Genomic DNA, 22,034 nt, shown 5'->3' on the forward strand with positions numbered 1-22,034 from the left:
TTGATCCATCTAATATTTTATATTAGCCTAGTAAAAGTATTGTTTATAATGAGCGCCGGTGAGCCAAGCTGCAGTTTGGATTGCGAATACTTTCTCCTCGTCCTTCTTCGATCGATAAGTCGACCTATCGATTCATCGATTATGATTATGAGCAATGCTGTGTAGTCCTAAGTTTTAGCCTGATATTGCATGAATGAATTGTTGCTGTCCGACGACGATGCTTCAGTGATAAAATGCCAGCGCCTTGGCATAGTACGAGGTACATGGTCATGATATGCGATCCGGCGACTGCCGCTGGCTCTGTCCGGCCTCCTCGCCGGCCGCCTGCATGTGCATGTGTGTGTGCGCATGCGCATGCCCATGATTCGCCTGCGCATCGTACTCGGGCGATCCAGATCCGGAGCCGGAACGCGGACCCAAGCCCATCAGCGAGACGCTATCGCAGCCGCGTGCCCCAACGGGCGGTGTTATCGAGTGCTGGGAATTGGAGTCGGAAGAGGTGCGACGGCAGAACGGACTGAGGGCACTGGCACCCGCCAGCATGTGGTGCGTCAGGGGTGGGAAGCGCGGCAGTCGCAGGCCGGGGAAGAGCAGCGGATTACTGGCATGATTGAGCAGCAGACGTGGATCGGTTGCCGGCATGAAACCCGGATTCGGATTCGCATTGACACTGACATTGGCATTCGGATCAGGAAATCCGACCGGCACCTGGCCGTGGCCGTGGCCAGCATGGAAACGATGCTGCAGCGCCTCGAAGCAGAGCGGCATGCTTAGGCCATGTGCACCCGCACAGAGGCGTGCCAAAATCTCGGCGTGAATGCTGCTGGGCATGCCGCCGGCTGCGGTAACGGGACCGCCAGCAGCGACGCCAGCACTACCGAAGGCCTTGTTGTTGTTGATGTTCATCAGCTCCAGCAGCGGATCGGGCGGCAGCAGCAGATTGTGCTCGTCGCTAGTGGAGAGCAGCTTGCGATGCAAGTTGAGGTTCGAGCTGTGGCGATCGCGGCTGCGCTTCGAGGGGAAGGCCGCATTGCAGCCGTCGATGTTGCACTTGTGATGGAGCTTCAGGTGGACGCTTTGGTAGTGGGTCTTCAGGTGGAAGTGGTTCTGAAAGATGTCACCGCAGGCGGTGCACTTCAATGGATTCTCCTTGTCGATGGGTACCTCTGGTTCGGGCTCTGGTTCCGGCTCCGGCTCGGGCTCGGGCTCGGGCTCGTGCTCCGGTTCCGGCTCCTGTTCTGCTTCCGGTTCTGGCTCGTGCTCGCCATCTCTTTCACGCTCCGCTTTCGCCTTGATGCTGCCATTGGAGTCACGGCTCTTGCTCGTCATGCTCTCAGTCAATATAATGTTGTTGTTGTTGCTGCTCTTGCTCAAGCACTCCTCGACCGCTGCACGACCAAAGCTGGGCTCCTCGTCGCCCAGCAGCTCCTGCTTGATGCGCATATAGCGATTCTCGTCCGCATCGGCGCCATAGCTCAAGGCCAGCTCATCCAACGGCTCCTGCTTGATAATCGATCCCCCACTGGTCGTGCTCAGCGACAGATCGAGCGTGCCAACTGCCTCGTCTGAGTGGGCGTATGGATGCCCTGCCGTTGCCACGTCCGGCCGTGACATAGCCTTTGGCTGCTGCACCTTCTCCATTGGCTGCTCCCCCTCCTCATCGTCGTCTTCGAGCTCCATCTTAATGTGCGACTTGGCCTCGCTGGTGTAGGGCGTTAGCGGGGGCGAGGGTATCGCCTTGGTGGACTCTGTGGAGCCGGTTAACACCTCGGCTTCTTTGGCTGTTGCGTCCAGCTGGGCGGCCAATGGCGCATCTGTTCCTATTACTGCGGCTGCGGCTGTGACTGCGGCTGCTGCGGCTGCTGCTGCCGCCGCAGCTGCCACTGCATCCACATCCTCCTCCTTGAGCTTGATCTTCTTGATGGACAGGTCGGCGGCCACATCGTAGTTATCCAGTGAATTGTCGCAAGAGTTCTCATCCGATTGCACGGTGCAGCGCACCGGATTTTGGCTTTTGCGTTTGCGTTTGCTCGCCGTCGTCTGGCCGAGGGCGTGCGAGGAGTCGGTGAGGCTCTGTGAGTCCTCGTGCTGTTCATCAGCCTCCGGGCAGGGCTCCGGCTCAGCCTTGCTCGGACAGGGGCTTGGCTGTTGCTGTTCTTTGGTTTGACTGTGATTGTGACTGTGACTGTGACTGTGACTGTGACTGTGAATGTGGCTGTGACTGTGACTGAGATTGTGAGCGTGACTGTGGCCGAGACTGTGACTGAGGCTGTGGCTGGAGATGGCCGAGGTGGAGCGCTCGTCGCTCTCGTTGCCATTGTCCAGCATATAATCATCGTGGCTGTGCTTGTCCTTGTCGGGAATGCTGTCCAGCTCATCGCCGACCACAACAATGCCATCCCCATCAGGATCATCGTCATCATCGTCGCCATCTCCCTCGCCATCCGCCTCGTCATCATCGTCGTCGTCATCGGGCATGTGGATGCCCACCTCGAGTATCTCGTCATCGTCATCGTCCTCGTCGCCCGGCTCGAGCGCCGTCTTGCGGCGCTGTCCCTCGTACCGGCCGAGCATGCCGTTGCTGTCCATGTAGGAGCGCCGCAGATACTCCTGGCCATGCTTCAGCTCCATGCCGCCCATCGCATGGTGTCGCAGATCGGGCGGCGGTGTCAGCAGCGGGAAACTGCCGAACGGACCCAGCCCAGCCATGATGCCGTTCGGCGCCTGCAGCAGCAGCGGATGCGGCTGGGCGCTGCGTCCGTCATGGGGCGAGATCTTGCGGCGCAAATGCGGCGAATGCAGCTTCGGATTCGGATTGGCGCTGTGACGATTGCGCGAACGCCGCGAGCTGAACATCATGCTGCAGCCGTCCACCGTGCACTTGTGCATCTCGCGCAGATGCACCGCCGAGAAGTGGATCTTGAGGGCGCCCTTGTCGCAGAAGGTCTTCAGGCAGACGTTGCACTGGACGCGCTTCTTGCCGGTCACCGGATTGATGAACTGTGTGCCCAGATTGGCCGGCATCGAGCCCCACTGGCGCTTGTTGCCCGGCGAGTGGCCCGATTTGCGGCTGGCGCGCATATTCGAGCCGGACCCGGCCCCGGAGCTAGAGCCGGAGGCCAGTGCTAGGCGTGTCAAGCGCTGCGATCCGCTAGCTGGCTGTGCGCCCGACGCACTGGACGAGGAGCAGCTGCTGTTCGACTTGTCCCCGGCCACGGCGGCGGCCAAGTGACGAGATTTGCTCGAGATGCTCGAATCCTCCGGCGAGGTGGGTTGTCCGGCCTTGTGATGATGCGAATGCGAGTGCTGCTGATACTGGCTGTGACTGTGGCCGTGACCAGGGCCGTGACCGTGACCGTGGCCGTGACTGTGGCCGTGACTGTGACTGTGACTGTGATTCACCTGTGCGTGATTTGGCGAGTGTGGCCCATGGCCGTGATTAAGTTCTGCGACGCTGCCGGCCAACGACACCTGATTGTTGTTCGATTGCTGCTGCTGCTGCTGTTGTTGTTGTTGCTGCTGCTGCTGTTGCTGCTGCTGCGGCGGTGGCGGCGGTGGGGGTGGCGGTGGTGGCAAGTGATACGGCAACGGATGCCCGGCCATTGCCATTGCGCTAAAGAACTGATTGCTCTGGGCAGCAGCCGCAGCAGCTGCTGCCGCCGCTGCCACCGCAGCGTTCTTCTCGCTTGCTGTGGTTGCCTCATTGATGCGGCGACGCGCCTGCGCCAGCACCGCCGCCTGCTGCTGCAGATGCTGGTGGTGCACGAAGTCCGTCGCGTTCGGCGGCGCACCGAACGAGTTGATTTTGCGAAAGTCAAAGGGCTGCATGTTCTGCAGATCACTTAACGGATTCAGATGCGCTGCGCTCATGCTCGTCGCCGGCGGCGATGTGCCGGTGCCACAGATGTTGCGCTCCCGTTCCCGTTCCCGTTCTCGCTCCCGATCACGTTCACGTTCCGTTGGCGATGGCGAGGGCGGGTTGCGAAAGTAGCTGGCGGATAGCTTCTGATGCAGCTGCGACTGGAAGTGTAAAAAGTGAGCGTTCATGCACTGCGTCTGGGACGGCGTCTGTGCATGAGCCTGGGCCTGTGCCTGCGCCTGCGCCTGGGCCTGGGCCTGGGCCTGAGCTTGGGTCTGGGACTGGGAGTGGGTCTGCTGGGCAGCTGGGCCAACGGAGCCAGCGCTTAGTGCATGGCGCGTCGGCAGCGGCAGCGGCAGCGGCAACGGCGGCGGCGAGCTGCGTCGACTGGGTGTCATAACCATGGGACAGCCGTTGGGACTTCTCACTTGCCGCTCGCTCCCAGCGGAGCGCCTGAGGTGCTCGATGTGCAGTCGATGATCATGGCCGGGCGGCAGCGTATAGCGATAGCCAAGCAGCAGGCCGGGATAGTCAGATGGAGCGGCTCCAGCAGCAACGGCACCCGGGACACTGTGTGGATCTGTGTTGCGGCTGCGATTGCCGATCGCCTGCTGTGGCGGATGTGTATGCGAATGCGGATGCGGATGCGGATGTGGATGTGGATGCGTGTGCGACTGCTGCGACTGATGCGTATGCTTTTCCTGACCAATATTCATCAAGAGCGTCTGCCTTACAAGCTACCGTTAATCTATATAGAGTTGTGACAATACGTTAGACTAGACACTGATATAGTATGTTTCCGTTGCAGATCCAGAAAGATTCGTTGTTGTTGCTTCCAAAATATTGCGGCAATTTTCGAAGCTGCAATGAGAAAACGAAAAAAAAAAAAATATAATGTAGACTAATTCGATTGATAAGTATTATAATGACTGAAAGCTAGAGGGATCCAGTGAGAATGAGTGAGAGAAAGAGAGCTACTGAGTTAGAGCTACTGAGACTAGATAAAAAGGGAAAGCTAGAGTGAGACAGAGACGAAAAAAGAGAGGGAGGAATGGATGGAGTAAAAGAGAGAGGATATAGCGCTACGAAAAAAGCGAGAAGGAGCGAAAGAGTGACTGAGAAAGAGAGAGACGGATACTGCTGAGGGAGCAAGAGGTTGATAAAAAGAGAGAGGTACATAACAATAGCGAAAGAGAGACAGAGGGACAGAGGGGAAAAGATTGAGAGAGAGAGAGAGAGACAGAGAGAGAGAGAGAGAGAAAGGAAAGAAAGGAAGAAAAGAAGGTACAAACCCTCTGTTGCTATCTCTCTTTTCCTCATTAATTGTTTAAATCTGTCTCTTTTTGTCTCCTTCTCTCTCTTTCTAACTACTTATAGCTCTTCCCCCTCCCTAATTCTATATCTCTTTCTAGCTCTCTCTCTCTACCTTTTGCTCACGCCTTTTGCTCACGCTCTCTCTCTCTCTCTCTCCATTCTTTCGCCCTCGTTCTCGTTCTCACTCTCCCTTTTCTTAATTCGCTTGTTCAGGTATTAAGCTTTAGCTTTACAAATTCATTTAAACATCTAAATTCCCCTAATTATTATTTATTATTTTCCATTCGCAATATATAATTAATTGTCACATGATCTGTAAGTATAATAAATTATTTCTTTAGGGCTTATTCGTCGGGCTCGCAAGCGTTCGATTCGAATTCGTGTCTTGTCATCGATGTGGTGCACAGCTCTCTTGGCCCTCTCACTGCGCTCCGCCCCACCCCTTGGCCCTTCGTTGGGGGCAACACGCACCCGTCGCTGTCACTGTTGCTGTCTCCATGTGAAACATTGTCCACTGCTGATGCTCAAGGAGTTCCACCGAAACGGCCTAACGAAGTGGCCAACAGACCTCCCAGGCGCACCTCAGCCAACTGCCATGTATTTTGCGTGTGTGTGTGTGCGCGTGTGCGTGTGTGTAAATATGATTATTTAAAAGAAAAATAAGAATAATGATGTGACAAATTCTGAGTGGACACTTCACGTTTTTAAGAGCGATGGTAACGATGCCGCACAGACAGTCACTGGACACACAGAGTGGACATTTGGCTGAACGAGCTGAGCTCTAGAGTTGCCCCGGCGTGACATGACAATGTACACACTCACACATACACAGAGGAAGAGAGCGAGATAGAGAGGGAGATGGCGAGGGAGAGGAAGAGGGAGAGACAAGTACCAGTGCCAATACGAGAAGAAGACGCTGACGCTCTGACGGTCTTCGTGCTGTCGACCATGGCCACTTCCACTTCAAATTCCCATGTCACATTCTTGTGCGCCGCACAAGAGGCGATCTCCATGTCGATGTCTAGCCAAAGACCGCCATGGCACCAGCCATAGAGCCAGCTAGACCCCCCCCTCCCCACTACCAGCCCGTGCCCCAACCCAAGTCGCAGCTCGTGATCGCGATCGCGATCGCCATCGCCATCGTTGTGCGACTCGGATACGCAAATTATGATTGGGAATGGCCTCGTCATCGTTCAACATCGTTCCCAAATGGTAAGCAGCATTAGCCGATCATTAAGCAACGAGGCGAGCACAAATTGCGCCTAATATCACCTAAATAGGTATATCGAATAGTGGTATGCGTAATGCCAGCGAGAGCAACAACATCTTGTCGCAAATGCGTGAACACGAGCAGCGCTGCGGCAGAGCCAACGGAGACAATTTAGTTTAATTTTAGCAAATGAATGAATGACAGCGCTTGTTTTAACAGATTGCGAATTGCAAGAGATGAAAAAAAAAACTAAATTTTATTTGAGATAAAGAAAAAGATATGGCAACTGAAATTGGCTGTGAAAGAATGGGGATGGACAAGCAAATGGACAGGGCTAAATAAGCAGAGTCGATCTGATCAAGATAATAAGGCCTTCGGCTGTATGCTGTATGCTGAATGCTGTATGCTGAATGCTGTATGCTGTATGCTGTATGCTGTATGCTGTATGCTGTATGCTGTATGCTGTATGCTGTATGCTGTATGCTGTATGCTGTATGCTGTATGCTGTATGCTGTATGCTGTATGCTGTATGCTGTATGCTGTATGCTGTATGCTGTATGCTGTATGCTGTATGCTGTATGCTGCTGTATGCTGTATGCTGTATGCTGTATGCTGTATGCTGTATGCTGTATGCTGTATGCTGTATGCTGTATGCTGTATGCTGTATGCTGTATGCTGTATGCTGTATGCTGTATGCTGTATGCTGTATGCTGTATGCTGTATGCTGTATGCTGTATGCTGTATGCTGTATGCTGTATGCTGTATGCTGTATGCTGTATGCTGTATGCTGTATGCTGTATGCTGTATGCTGTATGCTGTATGCTGTATGCTGTATGCTGTATGCTGTATGCTGTATGCTGTATGCTGTATGCTGTATGCTGTATGCTGTATGCTGTATGCTGTATGCTGTATGCTGTATGCTGTATGCTGTATGCTGTATGCTGTATGCTGTATGCTGTATGCTTTATGCTGTATGCTGTATGCTGTATGCTGTATGCTGTATGCTGTATGCTGTATGCTGTATGCTGTATGCTGTATGCTATATGCTATATGCTATATGCATGCACACATATAATTCTATATTCAAAATTCGGAGACTCTAGCTTTTAGGACGAGTATTATGCCGTCAGCTATGCCCGACTGCAAAGTTCCCATTGAAAGTTCTCGGATATACAGCAGATTACTTAAGCATTGAACAATGTCACTTTCAATAAATAATAATGTTATTGACAATTGTACATGTGTCCATAAGTAGATACAGATAATACACATACACATACACATGCATATATGTAGGTATGTGTACATGTTTGCTTCTCTTTGAAGCTCGTATTGTTTCGATATTATTGTTATTACGACAATCGCTTGCTGTTTGTCGTCTGTGGGCAGTTTGCATGACATATGTCATCTCGGGCAAGTCATTTAAATACTGCACAAATTGTATTTTAATTGCCACCTGTTCGTGAATGTTGTTGTTGTTGCTGTTGTTGTTGTAATGACATTTATTTCGATTACGCCAAGCTCAAAGCCCAGTTTACTTGACGCTCTTGGCTCTGGCCACTTGCCCAGCAGAGATGAACGCTGGCCAAGTTTTAATTGCTTTCGACTGAGACATATATATAGATAAGTATATATGTGTGTATATATATATATGTGTATCGTTTGTCTGTCTGTCGATTTATTTAGTTTCATTTGTCACTGTTGCCAAACAAGTTCTCAGCTGTGGCTTTGCCTGACGTTGTTGCTTATTGAAATATTTGTGTAATTATCTCAGGCGTTGCCCATATTTAACAAAATTAAATGACATTTTTTTATTTCTCTCAACTACGTTTTAAGGTGTGAATCAATGGGCTTCAGTTTAAACTTTAAAGTGATTTTCTATAATCAAAATTTCCGGTTTATAGACTCTCAATAAATCACAGTTGACCTGAACAAATTCAATTCTACAACTTTTTGACTTCCATTTGGCTATGTCAACTGGTTCTAATGAAGCACCTTTACTTTCCCTAGAAATTCATTAAAATTTCATAATTCTCAAAAAGACCACCAGAAAATTAATACAGAAATATTCATCTCTCGGCTTAGCGCTGCCAGGCCGGGCCAGACCAGACACCAATCATCTTTATTGGCTTTATATGTATATATATATATATAAATACTACATATATATATATATATATATATATCTGTATATATTTTTTAAAGGTAACGCATTTCGAAGGCCATAAAGCAGAAGCCATAAATGCGTGTTAAAGTCGACCAACAAAAATTTCAAATGTCAACCATTAAACGAACCGAATGTCCCAAAAGATGCCATAAAGAGGCGTTCAGGAGTTGGCAAAAAGAGAGAGAGAGAGGGAGCGAGGGGCAGCCCAGAAGCGACAGCGTGTCGTATTCTCTCTATTTTGTAAAACTTAATTTATTAAACACATAAAAAGTGTCAACACGGCTTGCTGCATATAAAATATGTGTATATACAAATACACAGATACATATATACGTACATACATATGTGTTGGTCAAGCCGGCAGCCGGCAGCCGGCAGCTAACGCTCCAACGCTCCAATCTTCCCATGGTCTCCCTCCGCCGTCTGTGGCCGAGTCAAAGCCGCCAGCAGCGTGACCACCGCATCACTTCAGTTTTGATTATGAACGCCTCTGATCGCCTCCGACTGCCGCCGAACAAAGCTTAACAAAGTGATTTCAACAAAAATTTTATATTCTCTTGTTGTTGTTGTGTGTGTGTGTGTATTTTTTTTTTTTTTTTAATATGCAAATCGCTTTAGGATCGTTGACGGACACCGCTGTTGCATTGCCAACAGCAACAGCTACAGCGCTACAACAACAGCAGCAGCAACAACATCCAGAGGTGGGAAGCTAAGGCAACAACAGAGCGCCAACAGACGCTGGCATCCATGTGAGTGCTCAATGGCAGGACATGGACACGAACATGGACACGAACCGGGACATGGGCATGGGGCATGGGGTAGGAGCGGGCGGTTTTTGGCATTGCCTCTGACACATTTTGGGCGACAAATGCATATTCATCTTCGGCGACTAAGACTGTGGCGCTACTTGTACCGGCCGGGTCCCCATGTCTCTCCCGATCAGTTCTGAATGTGTTGGAATATTTTTTTTTTTTATTTTTTTTTTCGATTTGGTTTCTTTAGCCTTTTGGGAGCACAGCAGGAGCTTGCATTCTCCGTATTGTTCACAGCTTTGTAAGACCCTTGGCTCAGTGAACGCAATTTAGAGCTGAGCCCTGTGTAATTGAATCAAGCACCAGAGATGCTCAGCCAAGCAAATCAACAGATAGCAAATGGAAAACGAACGCACGAACGAACGAACGAGCACGATCGGTAGGGAGGCAAGGTGTGAATTTGCCACTATGTCCTAAATATAGCCACCAAAAGGTAGACAAGTGGAGTTGAAATGCATGAGATCGATGATGACAGTGGCTCTACACTTAGCCGAAAAGCAGGGCAAAGATATTTATCGATAGAGAATACTTAGTATTTCACAATGGCACAAACAATTTACTGAAAGTTCAAATTTTTCACTATCACATCGAGTTTTGATCAACGGTTGTGAGAGAACTATTCACAAATCGATATATATCGATAACAAGACATAAGATATATTGAGCTGCACCTGAATAAACTTTTAAGAATTTAAAATTGATTTATTCATATTGATTATTTCTTATAAGAAAGAGAAATTATAAATCGATATTATCGATAAAAATACCAAATTCGACTACCATAGATATAATCTATATTAAGACATTCAATTTGCCTGAATTGGATATTGATTGAACTTTTTGCAAGTCGATAGATATAGACATATATACCGATAAGTATCGATACCAATTCTAATCTATATACTTAACATTTCTCATGATTTAAGAACATTAATAAATGCGATCCGTTTCGATCACAGATTGCTATTTGGAATTTATAAGTAACACTGATTATCAGGAGGCACATCTGATATTTCGTTATTTCATTTTCATATTTTGTGTAAATCGAAAAATGTGTAAAGGCTCAAAATGCCAAATAACCATTGTGGAGCAGCAGTTTACGCCCTCCCTTGCTGTGGCGTCATCAACCTGACGACAAATTTATGAGTTATGATACGCTCACTTGGCCACAGGTAAGTCAAAAGCCCTGAAGACAGCCGGACCCCAAAAAGTGGGAGAAAAGGGCAAGGAGAGAGCGAGACAGACGGACGAATGGACGGAAAGACTCGTAAATACATTGCCATATAAAAGGCATTTGGTGAAGAAGAGCCAAAAGCGAAAGAAACGATGCAATACGAGAGACACAAAACGATACGAAACGATACGAACTGAACCGAACTAAACTGAGCTGAACCGAACCAAAGACAAGAGCCCATTCTTATATCTTATTTGTAGCCGGGAGCGAAACAAACGATTGATTGAAGGCAAGGCGGCGGCTTTGTTCATGTGCTACAACCATCGCATTTAATGAGATTTATATCAGTTTTTAATAGCTTTGTGACTCTATTGTGTTGGCCCGGTATCTGAGGCGCATATCTGAGGGCATCTCGGTCCGCTTAAGATATGCTACGAAACAATAAAAATTAGTCTGTTGTAACATTGTCAAAAACGCCTATGAGTGACCGGCAAAAAGGTAACATGAATGCATAAAGCAACAGACACACAACAGACATAATCTCTGCCACCAAAGCTCCAGATCAGTAAAAGGCTGCAGCGGCCATCGATACTTACATATTGAGAAAAGTGCATAGGCCTCCCAAATCAACATCTGCAAATAGAGATTTTAAGTGCAAATTAGTTAAGTGAAAAATGGAAAGTTTGGTTTGAAAGATAATTGATAACTCATAACGTCTCTCAAGACGTATTATCTGCTTACTGAAAATCGACTTTAATCGATTTTTATCGATATCATTGAATAATTGGTGGTTTAAAATCATATCACGCTATATTTCCAGTCTTCGTATTAACACTAACCAGAGAGCTCTCTGGTTAGTGGTATTAAAGATTGGGTTTACTTTCGATACCATATAATAATCAATAGTAAAGCTATCGATAGTCTATCCACAAAATGGCTCATTTCTATTTGGGACTGATCTTTCTAACCGATTTATAAATATCTACATCAAACATCTATATCAATTTATAAATATCTACTTATCGATAACAGCTCTATCGATTATCCAATCATACAAAAATCAAACAAATATGATTTACCTATAACAGGCCAAAGGCTTGATTACATTTTTGATGTGTTAACTTTAGATTACAAATGCCGCATGTAGATACACACATCTAGATATTGATAACAATGTTATCGATAGTCAGCGTACACACGCACAAACCTTCAATGACAATCAAAAATGCTCTGTTTATTATAGAAATATGAGAATATTTTTTGCTAACACATTTGTAATGCGGCATAAAGCGAATGCCACGAAATGGTGTTAATTCAAATCAAATGACAAAATATAATAAACGACCATAAAATTTAATCCGAGTCTTCTCTAATACGATACGGCAAAAATGTGCTAAGTGCCTTGTGCAAACACAAGATCCCACGACATTCGCTCGCCGGCAGACAGTAAACTATTCGTAGATATTAGAGAGCTGTCAGTCGACTAGGCTCAGGAACGTTTGATGTAATAAATATGCGATAATTTGTGAAACATTTACGTTGGCTATCGATAAGTAAGTATCGATTTGTCATATTAAAAAATATATATATATATATATATATATATACGCCAAGGCAGAGTCAGTTGACAGCGTTTGACACAAAGTGGAAAATAGAAAACCAATTAAACTGGCTAATCAAATATTATTGTCATTAGCACTACGAAAAAAATTTAAACGGCTTATTAGCAGTACCATTTAGGTCTCACTGACCGCTATCGAAACACTGTGCTGCTTGCTCGACTACATGGTAGATTCGATGATTTAGGTGAAATGGGAATGAGTAGAGAGCACTGTTTAATGAGATTTCAATTTCAGGGAAATCTGTTTACATCTAACATAAATTCCATTTTTTGCTAATTTCTTTTGATCTTCAAACTTTTGAGATTAATACCAAATATAATTATTATAATATTATTATTATTATTTGACCCATCAAAATATTTTTCCCCCATTGCTGCATATTTAGACGTCGTGCATACCCGGAGCTATTCATATGTTATTTATTTATTTTTTTTTGTGCAGTGCTTTTCACTGGCCTTTTCTCAAGTTTGTTTGGCTTTAAAACTTGGACAGTTAGCAGCTTAAATTCGTTTTTAACAATGCAAATATTGTATATAGCAATTAGCAGTATTATCAGATGTGTATTATATTTTTTCTAAAAAGGCACATGTCAACGTCGCAGAGACGTATAGATACGTAGATACATGCATGCATACACATGTATGTATATATGTATATGAATGCATGAATACTCATAAACGATTCAAATGATCAAAATGAACGAGGCTGATGATGAAGAAGAAGAGGAAACAAAATTGAATTGACAGTTGATAAGTTGATGGCAAAACTGTATGTGATTGGCAGTGGCGCACTTGACAATCCTGGCGACGACCATATGCGCCTCCTTTAGCATTGACGTTGTAATTGAATCAATAATAAAATCAAAAGGTGCTCTTGCCGCACCCTCACCTCACCCCAGACCCTTCCACAATGACAACAACAACTGGAACTGCATATAGCAGCCAAGCGTGTCCGTGTCCGTGTCTGTGTCCGTGTCTGTGTCTGTGTCTGTGACGCGGCGCCGGTGTCCGTGTCATCGTCAGCGGCGAGAACGGGGCAGCAAGCGCACTTGAACAAGGCTGACTCGCTCGCACCCTCATTGTATGGAGTGAAATGTGAAAAAGTGTTGTTGGGGTTGTCCTGGGTCTCTGACATCGGTCGTCGGATCTGGGGCTGATCCATACGCCTTACACCTTCAATCGAATGTGTACGAACAATGAAGCTTGACTAACTGACTGACTGACTGATTGACTGACTGACTGACTGACTGGCTGACTGACTGGCCGTCGTCCCATGTGTCTGTGTGAGTGAGTGTCTCTTTTGCGTTTTAGAATTTGTTATAATGTGTATGTATATATTTCATTTTTTGAACTGTCTCCCTGACAGCCTACGAACATTTTGAGTGACGTACAAAATGATGTCGTGTTGTCGTTGCCGTTTGCCGTTTGCCGTTGTGTCGTGCCACGTCCACGTCCACATCCACATCCACATCCACATCCACATCCACATCCACGTCGACGTCCACCAGGTTGACTCTTTCAGCTGTACCGCCGGCATTTCGCATTGCTACGAGGGCCCCGTCAGTTGGGTCCGACATGGCAGTAGTGACTTTGACTTGAATGTGCGACAAGAGAGTGCGCGCGATTTTCGAGTGTGACGTCAAATCAGCTAAGTTTTTAATACCCTGTTAACAATGCGTTGACTTTATGGGTAGTTGTAGCAGAGAGCATCAAGTTGAGTCCCCACAGATCTTCATAGATCTTCACATCTTTCGAATCCATTAGAATGCATTGAGGTCTTTAGCACACACCGAACATTAACCCTTGAGACTTGCTAATATATGGGACCACATATGATACATTCCGCTGACATTTTATGGCCTAGTTGGGACTAGTGAGCATCGTGACAATTGGGCATAAATCATAATGCATCCACATAAGGGTTAACGACGAAGTTTGGCGTCGTCAACTGCCTAAGGAACGTTCTGAAGTTGTTTGGCATTATAATCTTTGCTTTTCGCGCTCGCACGAGCTCTGACACTGCGACTGAGACTGAGACTTAGACTGGAGACTGTAACTGTGACTGCAACTGAGCACTGAGAACTGCCAACTGAGAGCTCGGACCGGGACAGAGGACAGAGGACGGCGGATGGAGGATGGAGGACTGAGGACTGAGGACTGGCATTCGCCGGTTCGCGTTTGCGTTTCTTTGAAAGGCACACGTCATGGCTGTGTCAGTGTTTATGCCGGCCGAGCGCCCGACCATGCATTATATACGTAGACAGGCGCTCAGTCAGTCAGTCAGTCAGCCAGTCACCCAGTCAGCCAGCCAGTCCGGCAGTCAGTCACAAAGGAAGCACTTGAAAAGTGAACACGTTAACGGGGAAAAATAGTTCGTCGCCTCCTCCAAATGCCATTCTCAGAGACCGCTTCGGGGCGTATGAGTGGAAGATGGCAGAAGGGGAATTGTGTCGCCCGAAAACACTTGCGAATGCCTCTCGACTCTGTCAATCCAATCCAATTGAAAACAAAAAAAAAAAAAAAAAAAAAGAGAGAGAAAAGAGAAAACGAAAAGAACTAACAAATTATGTAAACAATTGGTTGGTGAAGCGGTGCAATAAGTTCGAATTCGTTTGATGTGCATTCTGTCGAGGTGTTTAACGGAAAAAGTGACTGAATGTCGTCTATAATAACATTTGACTGCTCTCATTTCGAATTGTTCAGGATCCATTGAGGTTACATAGGGTGGTTTAGTTTTAAGAACTGATTAGATTATGAGAGAGGAAGAGACGGGTAGAGGGAAAGGAAAATCATGTCTGAAAACCCTTCAAGAAGAGTCTACTTTATAATTCCCATGTCATTATTACTTCATATTCCTAGGAGCTTAGATGATATTGGCGTGTTCAGCTGAAGTATAGAATTCGACATGATCTGATCCGTTAAAACTTTTGTGCACTTTTCTATACTCATAAAAGAACACTAATCAATAGGCGAAGTAGAGGGTGTCTGCTCTACCCCCACCCCAAGTGAGTGAATCTGCACTTAAGACCCATAACAAAACTTCTCTTTTGGCCAACTGAACTTGGTTTGCAAACTAAATTCAAATCGAACTCGACATAGCCTTAATTTAGTCATAAGTATATAAATGTAAGTCAAGGACCGGGTCATGAGCAGCTAGCTAGTAGATCTAATTTGTGCACACTCTCTGCTCGAGGTTAAGTTCAGTCAAGTTAAGGTCCGCCACTCGCCCCATTGAATGCTCGGTTCAATGTGATGCTGAGCTGGCCGAGAGATTACTGGCTCCGGGCGATGCGGTGGCTGCGACGTTTAGGCCGTAACTAAACCAGACAAAGTTGATCGGGCTTATACCGATCGGCTGCGGATCAGCAGCTTATGCTGGTTCCACTGCGTAACTAAGCGGAAAGAGCAGAGCAGAGAGAGAGAGAGATGCAGAGAGAGGCCGAAGGAAACGCGGCACTGTACAGGCGGTGGGCAGGTGGGCCTGGGCACCGTATGTGGTCGCTCTCTGAAGTCAATTCCTTGACCATGCCGCGCAAGCTGACCAAAGAGGCCTCTGGGGCAGCGGATAAAAAAAAAATTTAATAAAAACAGAAAAAAACGCAGTTTTGCGTCTGCAATGACGACAGCCTCCAGTTTCAGCTGCAGCGCAGCGGTCGATTTTTGCGCATTCAAATCGAAATAGGCCATGGATCTGCCTGCGGTTGTCAGTACTCGATGTTGTTGTTGTAGTAGCTGGTGTTGTTGCTGGTGTTGATACTGTCCGCGTCGGCGTCGCTTTTGGCCACAAGATCACACATTCCCAGGCACAACACGGCCACGGCCACAGTCGCAGCCATAGTCCGTATCGATATCGCGCTGAACGATATGGACAACCGTTTGTTAGTTCTTCTCTTGCCTCCTGCCACAATGGCAATGTGTGTGTGTCTGTGCTTGTGTGTGTTGATTCACAGTGATACTTTTACGAGCAAATGTTACCCAATCTGACGATTACAGACACCCATATCCATGGCAATTTGTTGCTATCTTATTTTCTCATCCTATCGGCGGCACGGCAGGACTCTTTGTTTTGATATTGCCGACGCGTTGATCTCCAACACCGATAAAAGTGCAAAACTGAATCAAGCTCACATACGTGCGCGTTTGTGTGTGTGTGTATATATATATGTGTGTGTAGGAGTATTTACGAAGACTATAGCCAGCACTCATTCATATTTCGAGTGTTTTTCTTTTTGTTATGGCCAATTCATTGAAACTTGAAGTTCACAGGTTTTGCCAGAATCTAGAAAAGGATTTTATTATATCCTTACTATTGTTATAATTCTTATTAAATATATTATTGTTATTATTAGTAATACTACTATTATTGGGGACATACGCATACAGCATACAGCATACAGCATACAGCATACAGCATACAGCATACAGCATACAGCATACAGCATACAGCATACAGCATACAGCATACAGCATACAGCATACAGCATACAGCATACAGCATACAGCATACAGCATACAGCATACAGCATACAGCATACAGCATACAGCATACAGCATACAGCATACAGCATACAGCATACAGCATAAAGCATACAGCATACAGCATACAGCATACAGCATACAGCATACAGCATACAGCATACAGCATACAGCATACAGCATACAGCATACAGCATACAGCATACAGCATACAGCATACAGCATACAGCATACAGCATACAGCATACAGCATACAGCATACAGCATACAGCATACAGCATACAGCATACAGCATACAGCATACAGCATACAGCATACAGCATACAGCATACAGCATACAGCATACAGCATACAGCATACAGCATACAGCATACAGCATACAGCATACAGCATACAGCATACAGCATACAGCATACAGCATACAGCATACAGCATACAGCATACAGCATACAGCATACAGCACACAGCACACAGCACACAGCATACAGGCACAGGGCTCAGAATATCTGCCTAGATTTAATACAATCTTAGCCTCTGTACATATGTAATCCTTGGGCTTATCGCAATATCAATTGACTTATAGATTTATACAAGTTCTTTTGGTTAACTCCGGGTCAGCTTAGTTAACTCTGAGTCAACGTCTATCAAGTAAATTTCCAAGTATTTTCTTTTATTTTACAACACTTGGAATTGTGGCAGCTTTAAGCGACTTCTAGGCATACACTGCAAGAAAACTGTTGACAATAAATTAGTTAGCTTGAGCTTTTTGCACTGTTTACATGTCGCTTGTTCGTGGCTAAGTGTTCTCACGTTTTTCGTTACGTTCTTTATTTCCCATCGTTTTTTCGCTTTGGCATTTTCTTCTGTCCTTTTTTGCGTGTTTTCCTTTAGCGCTAACCAGATGTACTTATTGGACAGAAAGGACCTGGAACCATCCGAAACTCTTCAACAAGTTCAGCAGTCATCAATCAGTCAGCCATCTATATAGATATACTCGCTGTGACTGGCTATGCGGCGTTGCCTTTGCGTTGCCTCACTTTTGGGCATTGTCTTTTGTGGCCCCTCGGACAACCGCCCGCCGTTTGCTCGTCCGCCAACTGCCCCCCGCCCCCAGCCTGCCTCTGCTCCAGTGTGTAGAATTTTTCGGTTGCGTCTGAAAGGTTTTATTTATTTATTTTTATGCGGCATTACATTTATTTTCCTTTTTATTCTCATGCCTGCTGTTGCGGCGACTGCTGCCAGGTGAGATGTGAGCGATGCCGATGCCATTGCTCCTTTGCCCCGCCTCCCGCCTGTCACCTCCCGCCTCTGCTCCTGTTCCTGTTACTGCGGCTCTTCCGTTTGCTTATTGAGCTTGAGAAGAGATAAGTGGCTTCTCTTTTATTTTTTTCTCTCCTTTTTTTTTTTATTTTGCTTCTTTTTTTGATGTTGGCTGATCTACGACGCGGATGCGAGTGCTGAGGCGGCAAATGGCGGGGCAAAGTTTTCTCGTTCGCACATTTTATGATGGCTGAGATTGCCATACTTTTTAGCTGCTCCTTGTCCATGTCTCTATATATATACATATATATGTGTGTGTGTGTGTGTGTGTGTGCTGTTGAGTGATTGGATTGGCTTGGTTCGCTTTGGATTGAGCCGAGTTAAGCTGTGCTCTTGGCCATATTGATGGCAGGTGTCTCTCGTCTAACTGTTTGGCTGCCGATTCAACTTCGACTTCGACTTCGATTCGTTTTTTGTCGATTTGGTTGCCATTGTTTTTCATGTTTTCGCGTTTAGCATCATCATCCGCATCTTCATCAGCCGCATTATCATCATCAGCTTCGCTCCAACACCGTCAACCGTCGTTGTCGTCATTTTGCGCCATTGTGGCAAACAGCGGCAACTGGTTTTCTGGACATCGTCGTCCCTCAATTCCCATTCCCATGCCCATGCCGATGCCGATGCCAATGCCCATACCCATACCCATACCGATACTCATCCCCCGGCCCTCCCGCACAACGCCCCCGCCAGCCAACAAACTGTCCTCAATCGCAACTCCATTGCCAGCGTTTGTCTTTTAGCCAGAATTGCCAATCATTCGCAGCCGCAATAAAATTACATGAGTAAAATGTGTCCGCGAGCATTCGTGGTACTTGATCGTTTTCAAGAGTGCGGTAATCGGTTTCAATTTCATCTTTATAGTGTTATGAAACTTGGGGTCCGCAAAAAGAGCTTTCGGCCAGCTGAACGCCGCCACCGACACCGCCACCGCCTCCAACACAAGTCACAAACTGCACTCAGCTCACTCCAGCCGACAGCAACAGCTGCACAGGCGCCGTTCCATATTAATTCAATGGGGATTAGATTCCATTCTTTGACATAAGAACTTATAATACATGCATATGTCTTTGTATATAGAGCACAAGACGAATTGGATAGTAAACTATATTAATAAGTTAATATATTCGTTTGAGCTCTCGATGGTCTGGCTTATCGATAGTTGCAAATTGAAATATCGAATTACAATATATCGATTTATCATCATAATGCAAAGTGATTTGTCGATAGCTGCAACTTATTATAATTTCAGCAAAATATTTATTAAAATCCAAATCGATATTTTGTCGATAAATTATCGATACATGATTGATCGGTAGTTACATCTTTTTAATTTATGGTTGATCGATATATTCATTTTAGAAATGACAAACTGTCATCGAAACACCAATCAGTATATATCGATATATGCAGCTAATATGCAAATGAGCAGTTACATCGATATATTCTCCTAATAATTTAATAATTCGTACAAGAATTTGTTGGCTAAAATATTAAAATGTAAACAGCTAAAAATAGTTATGTAGCTTATTGTATTTATTGTTATCGATAAATACATACATATATCGATATTCAAAGTAAACTAGCAGCAAACAGGCAATAGTTGCAGCAGTATGTAAAAGACTATCGTTGCTACTCAGCTGGGGCTTAGCCAAGGCCAAACACTGGATTAGCCCCCTTTTACAGTAAGCCCCATTGCATTGGCATTTGTGGATATTCAAGCATGGCTAATGCCATAACTGAGCTCACTGAGCTAAGCCGGCCAACGCCGCCACTGGTTGACCAGGTGCGATCAGCATTTTAGAGACGCAGCTGCCGCTCAACGTCGCCATCGTCGTCGTCTCCGTCGTCGTCGCTGTTGTCGTTGTCGTTGTCGACGCTCTCACACCCAACGCTTACATCCGCTGGTCAAAGATGGACGTTGCATGCCGCCAGGCGCTGCTGCTACAGCAACAGCAACAGCAACAGCAACAGCAACAGCTACAACTACAGCTCCTGCTGCTGCTCCTGCTCCACCATTTATTGTGGATTGCCCACCCTGCCCGCATTTGGCGGCACTGCCCAGAGTTTCAGTCGATCCTGTGCCGAAGCCGAAGCCGACGCCGCATCCAAAGCCGTAGCCGTAGCCTCTTTGCCTGTAGAAAGCAATTCACTGTAATTGCTTTGTGACTTATGGCCCGGCCCAACTTGTGCGCTCGCCGATCGTCAGTCGGCAGGTAGCCAGGGCCAGAGACTGCCAAAGCCAAAGCCCAACCTGGAGCGCTGTGCAGTCAGTCTGTCGAAATGGTAGTGGTAGTGGCGTCTTGACCTTGTCATGCCATTAAATAAATTCAAACAGAAACTAAACTCGGCATGTTCTACGACTCTCCCTCTCTCTCTCTTTCTCTCCCTCTCTCTCTCTCTGTGCGTTGTGGATGTCGACGGCCCAAGCCTAGTCGTGCGACATGACAAGTGTCCGCCTAGACCCCCACCCACAGCCCGTCACCCGCTGAAGCGCTGCAGCTCTAGCTTAAAGCCCAATAACCGACCCCACCCCCTTTGCGTGCTTCATCACGAGCCGCCGTCAACAGGCTGCCGTTTCTGGCATTCGCAACCGCAATCGTGATCCACTGGCCACAGGTCTTGGCCGACTCGCCCCAACCGCCCCACCCGCTCCACTCGCACCGCACAGTCCACGACAGGCCCCACTAGCATTAGCTATATAACGAGTTGCCATATTTTGATGGATTCGTCTCTCAGAGGTGTAAATATTAACCAAAGGGCAGTGCGAAAACGTGCAGCCAACCACCGAACCACCAAGCCACCGAAGCCACCAAGCCACCGAAGCCAAGCCCCATTCCCGGTTCGTCATCTTCGTTCCGCTGTCAATCGGGAAGCCTTGTGTGCGTGCTTAGCGCAGTTGTTGTTGCTCTTGTAATTGGTTGAAGCTGCTGCTGCTGATCTTGCTGATCTTCTTCGGCTATCCCAAGCTCATCCCAAGCCAGCTTCATTGCCTGAGCAATAGAGCGAAATTAGATGTCCATTGATGTCTGCCACTTGATGTTCGCTGAGCACACACATCGAAGTATCAAGTTCTTAAACCTAAATTAGTTCAGGCTGCATAATTGTTTGAGCCACAATGCGATAGTAACAAGTAGATGGATCCATTTACTCATGCTCTTCATTGTAAGCTTAACATGTACGTTAACATGCACTTTTAAGTGCTAAATTTACTTTATGAACTGCTTTGCTGGCCTCAAATTAATGAAATCATGTGCTTCTAACTCATGTTTATTGTAAGTTTAACATGTACTTTACCAAGTAGTTTAGCATGTATTTGCAGGTGTTGTATTTGTCTTAACTGTATGGCTGAAATAGTGAAATAGGATGGCATAATGTGATCTAAATTTGTTTTGACTCATGCTCATGACAAGTTTAACATTCACTTTGACATTAGGCTTAATTTTAAAATATGAATTTAAGCGTTAAGCAGAATTTAGAACTATGTTTATGCAAGTAACATGTTTTCAAGCTACTTGCAAGTTTAGCATGTACTTTGACATGCACTTGCAGCCGCTAGGTTTCTGTCATCTAAGAAGATCTTAGCTGACTTCAATTTGTATGGCATTATTGGCTATAAATATAAAATTTCTATTTATCTATTCTATAGACATTCGAACTATACTTATGCAATTATAACTTTTTTACATTCCCTCAAAATTTAACTTGTACTTTAACATGCAGTTTATAATCGATGGACTTTTATTAGACATTGACTGCTTTATCATAACAAAATGCATCTCTATCCATGCTAACTCCAATGTTGACCTTTTCTTTAGCTTCACTGTACTTTAAACTCCGTTGGAGCATCTTCCGAGCCTCTTTAGCAATGCTTGGCTAAACTATCAACTAAAGCTTAATCCCGATACTTTCATTAGGCATGCCCGATCGAGGTCCGCATGCAAACAACTCTCACCAGTCAAAGAAAAAGATGAAGAAGAAGATGAAATAATAATAATAATGATCGAAAGCACATTTGGAGGACTGTGGGATGAGGGGGAGACGGATGACTGTGTAGGAATGCATTGTCATCCCGTTGTTAATG

At 46.1% G+C, this 22,034-nt stretch overlaps 1 protein-coding gene across 1 annotated transcript in view; it reads right to left on the reverse strand.

The window, feature by feature from the left end:
* The window catches only part of LOC6586138, a 31,462-nt gene continuing 9,428 nt past the window's right edge, over window positions 1-22,034 (reverse strand). The window contains exons 2-3 of the mRNA XM_044009834.1: window positions 11,133-11,169; window positions 1-4,720 (exon numbers count right to left, since the gene is read on the reverse strand). Coding sequence (XP_043865769.1) covers window positions 268-4,575 — 4,308 coding nt within the window. The 5' untranslated portion in view covers window positions 4,576-4,720; window positions 11,133-11,169 and the 3' untranslated portion in view covers window positions 1-267. The remainder of the gene's footprint in view (window positions 4,721-11,132; window positions 11,170-22,034) is intronic.

This window comes from Drosophila mojavensis, unplaced genomic scaffold (assembly GCF_018153725.1).
Source record: "Drosophila mojavensis isolate 15081-1352.22 unplaced genomic scaffold, ASM1815372v1 contig_136, whole genome shotgun sequence".
Taxonomy (NCBI): domain Eukaryota; kingdom Metazoa; phylum Arthropoda; class Insecta; order Diptera; family Drosophilidae; genus Drosophila; species Drosophila mojavensis.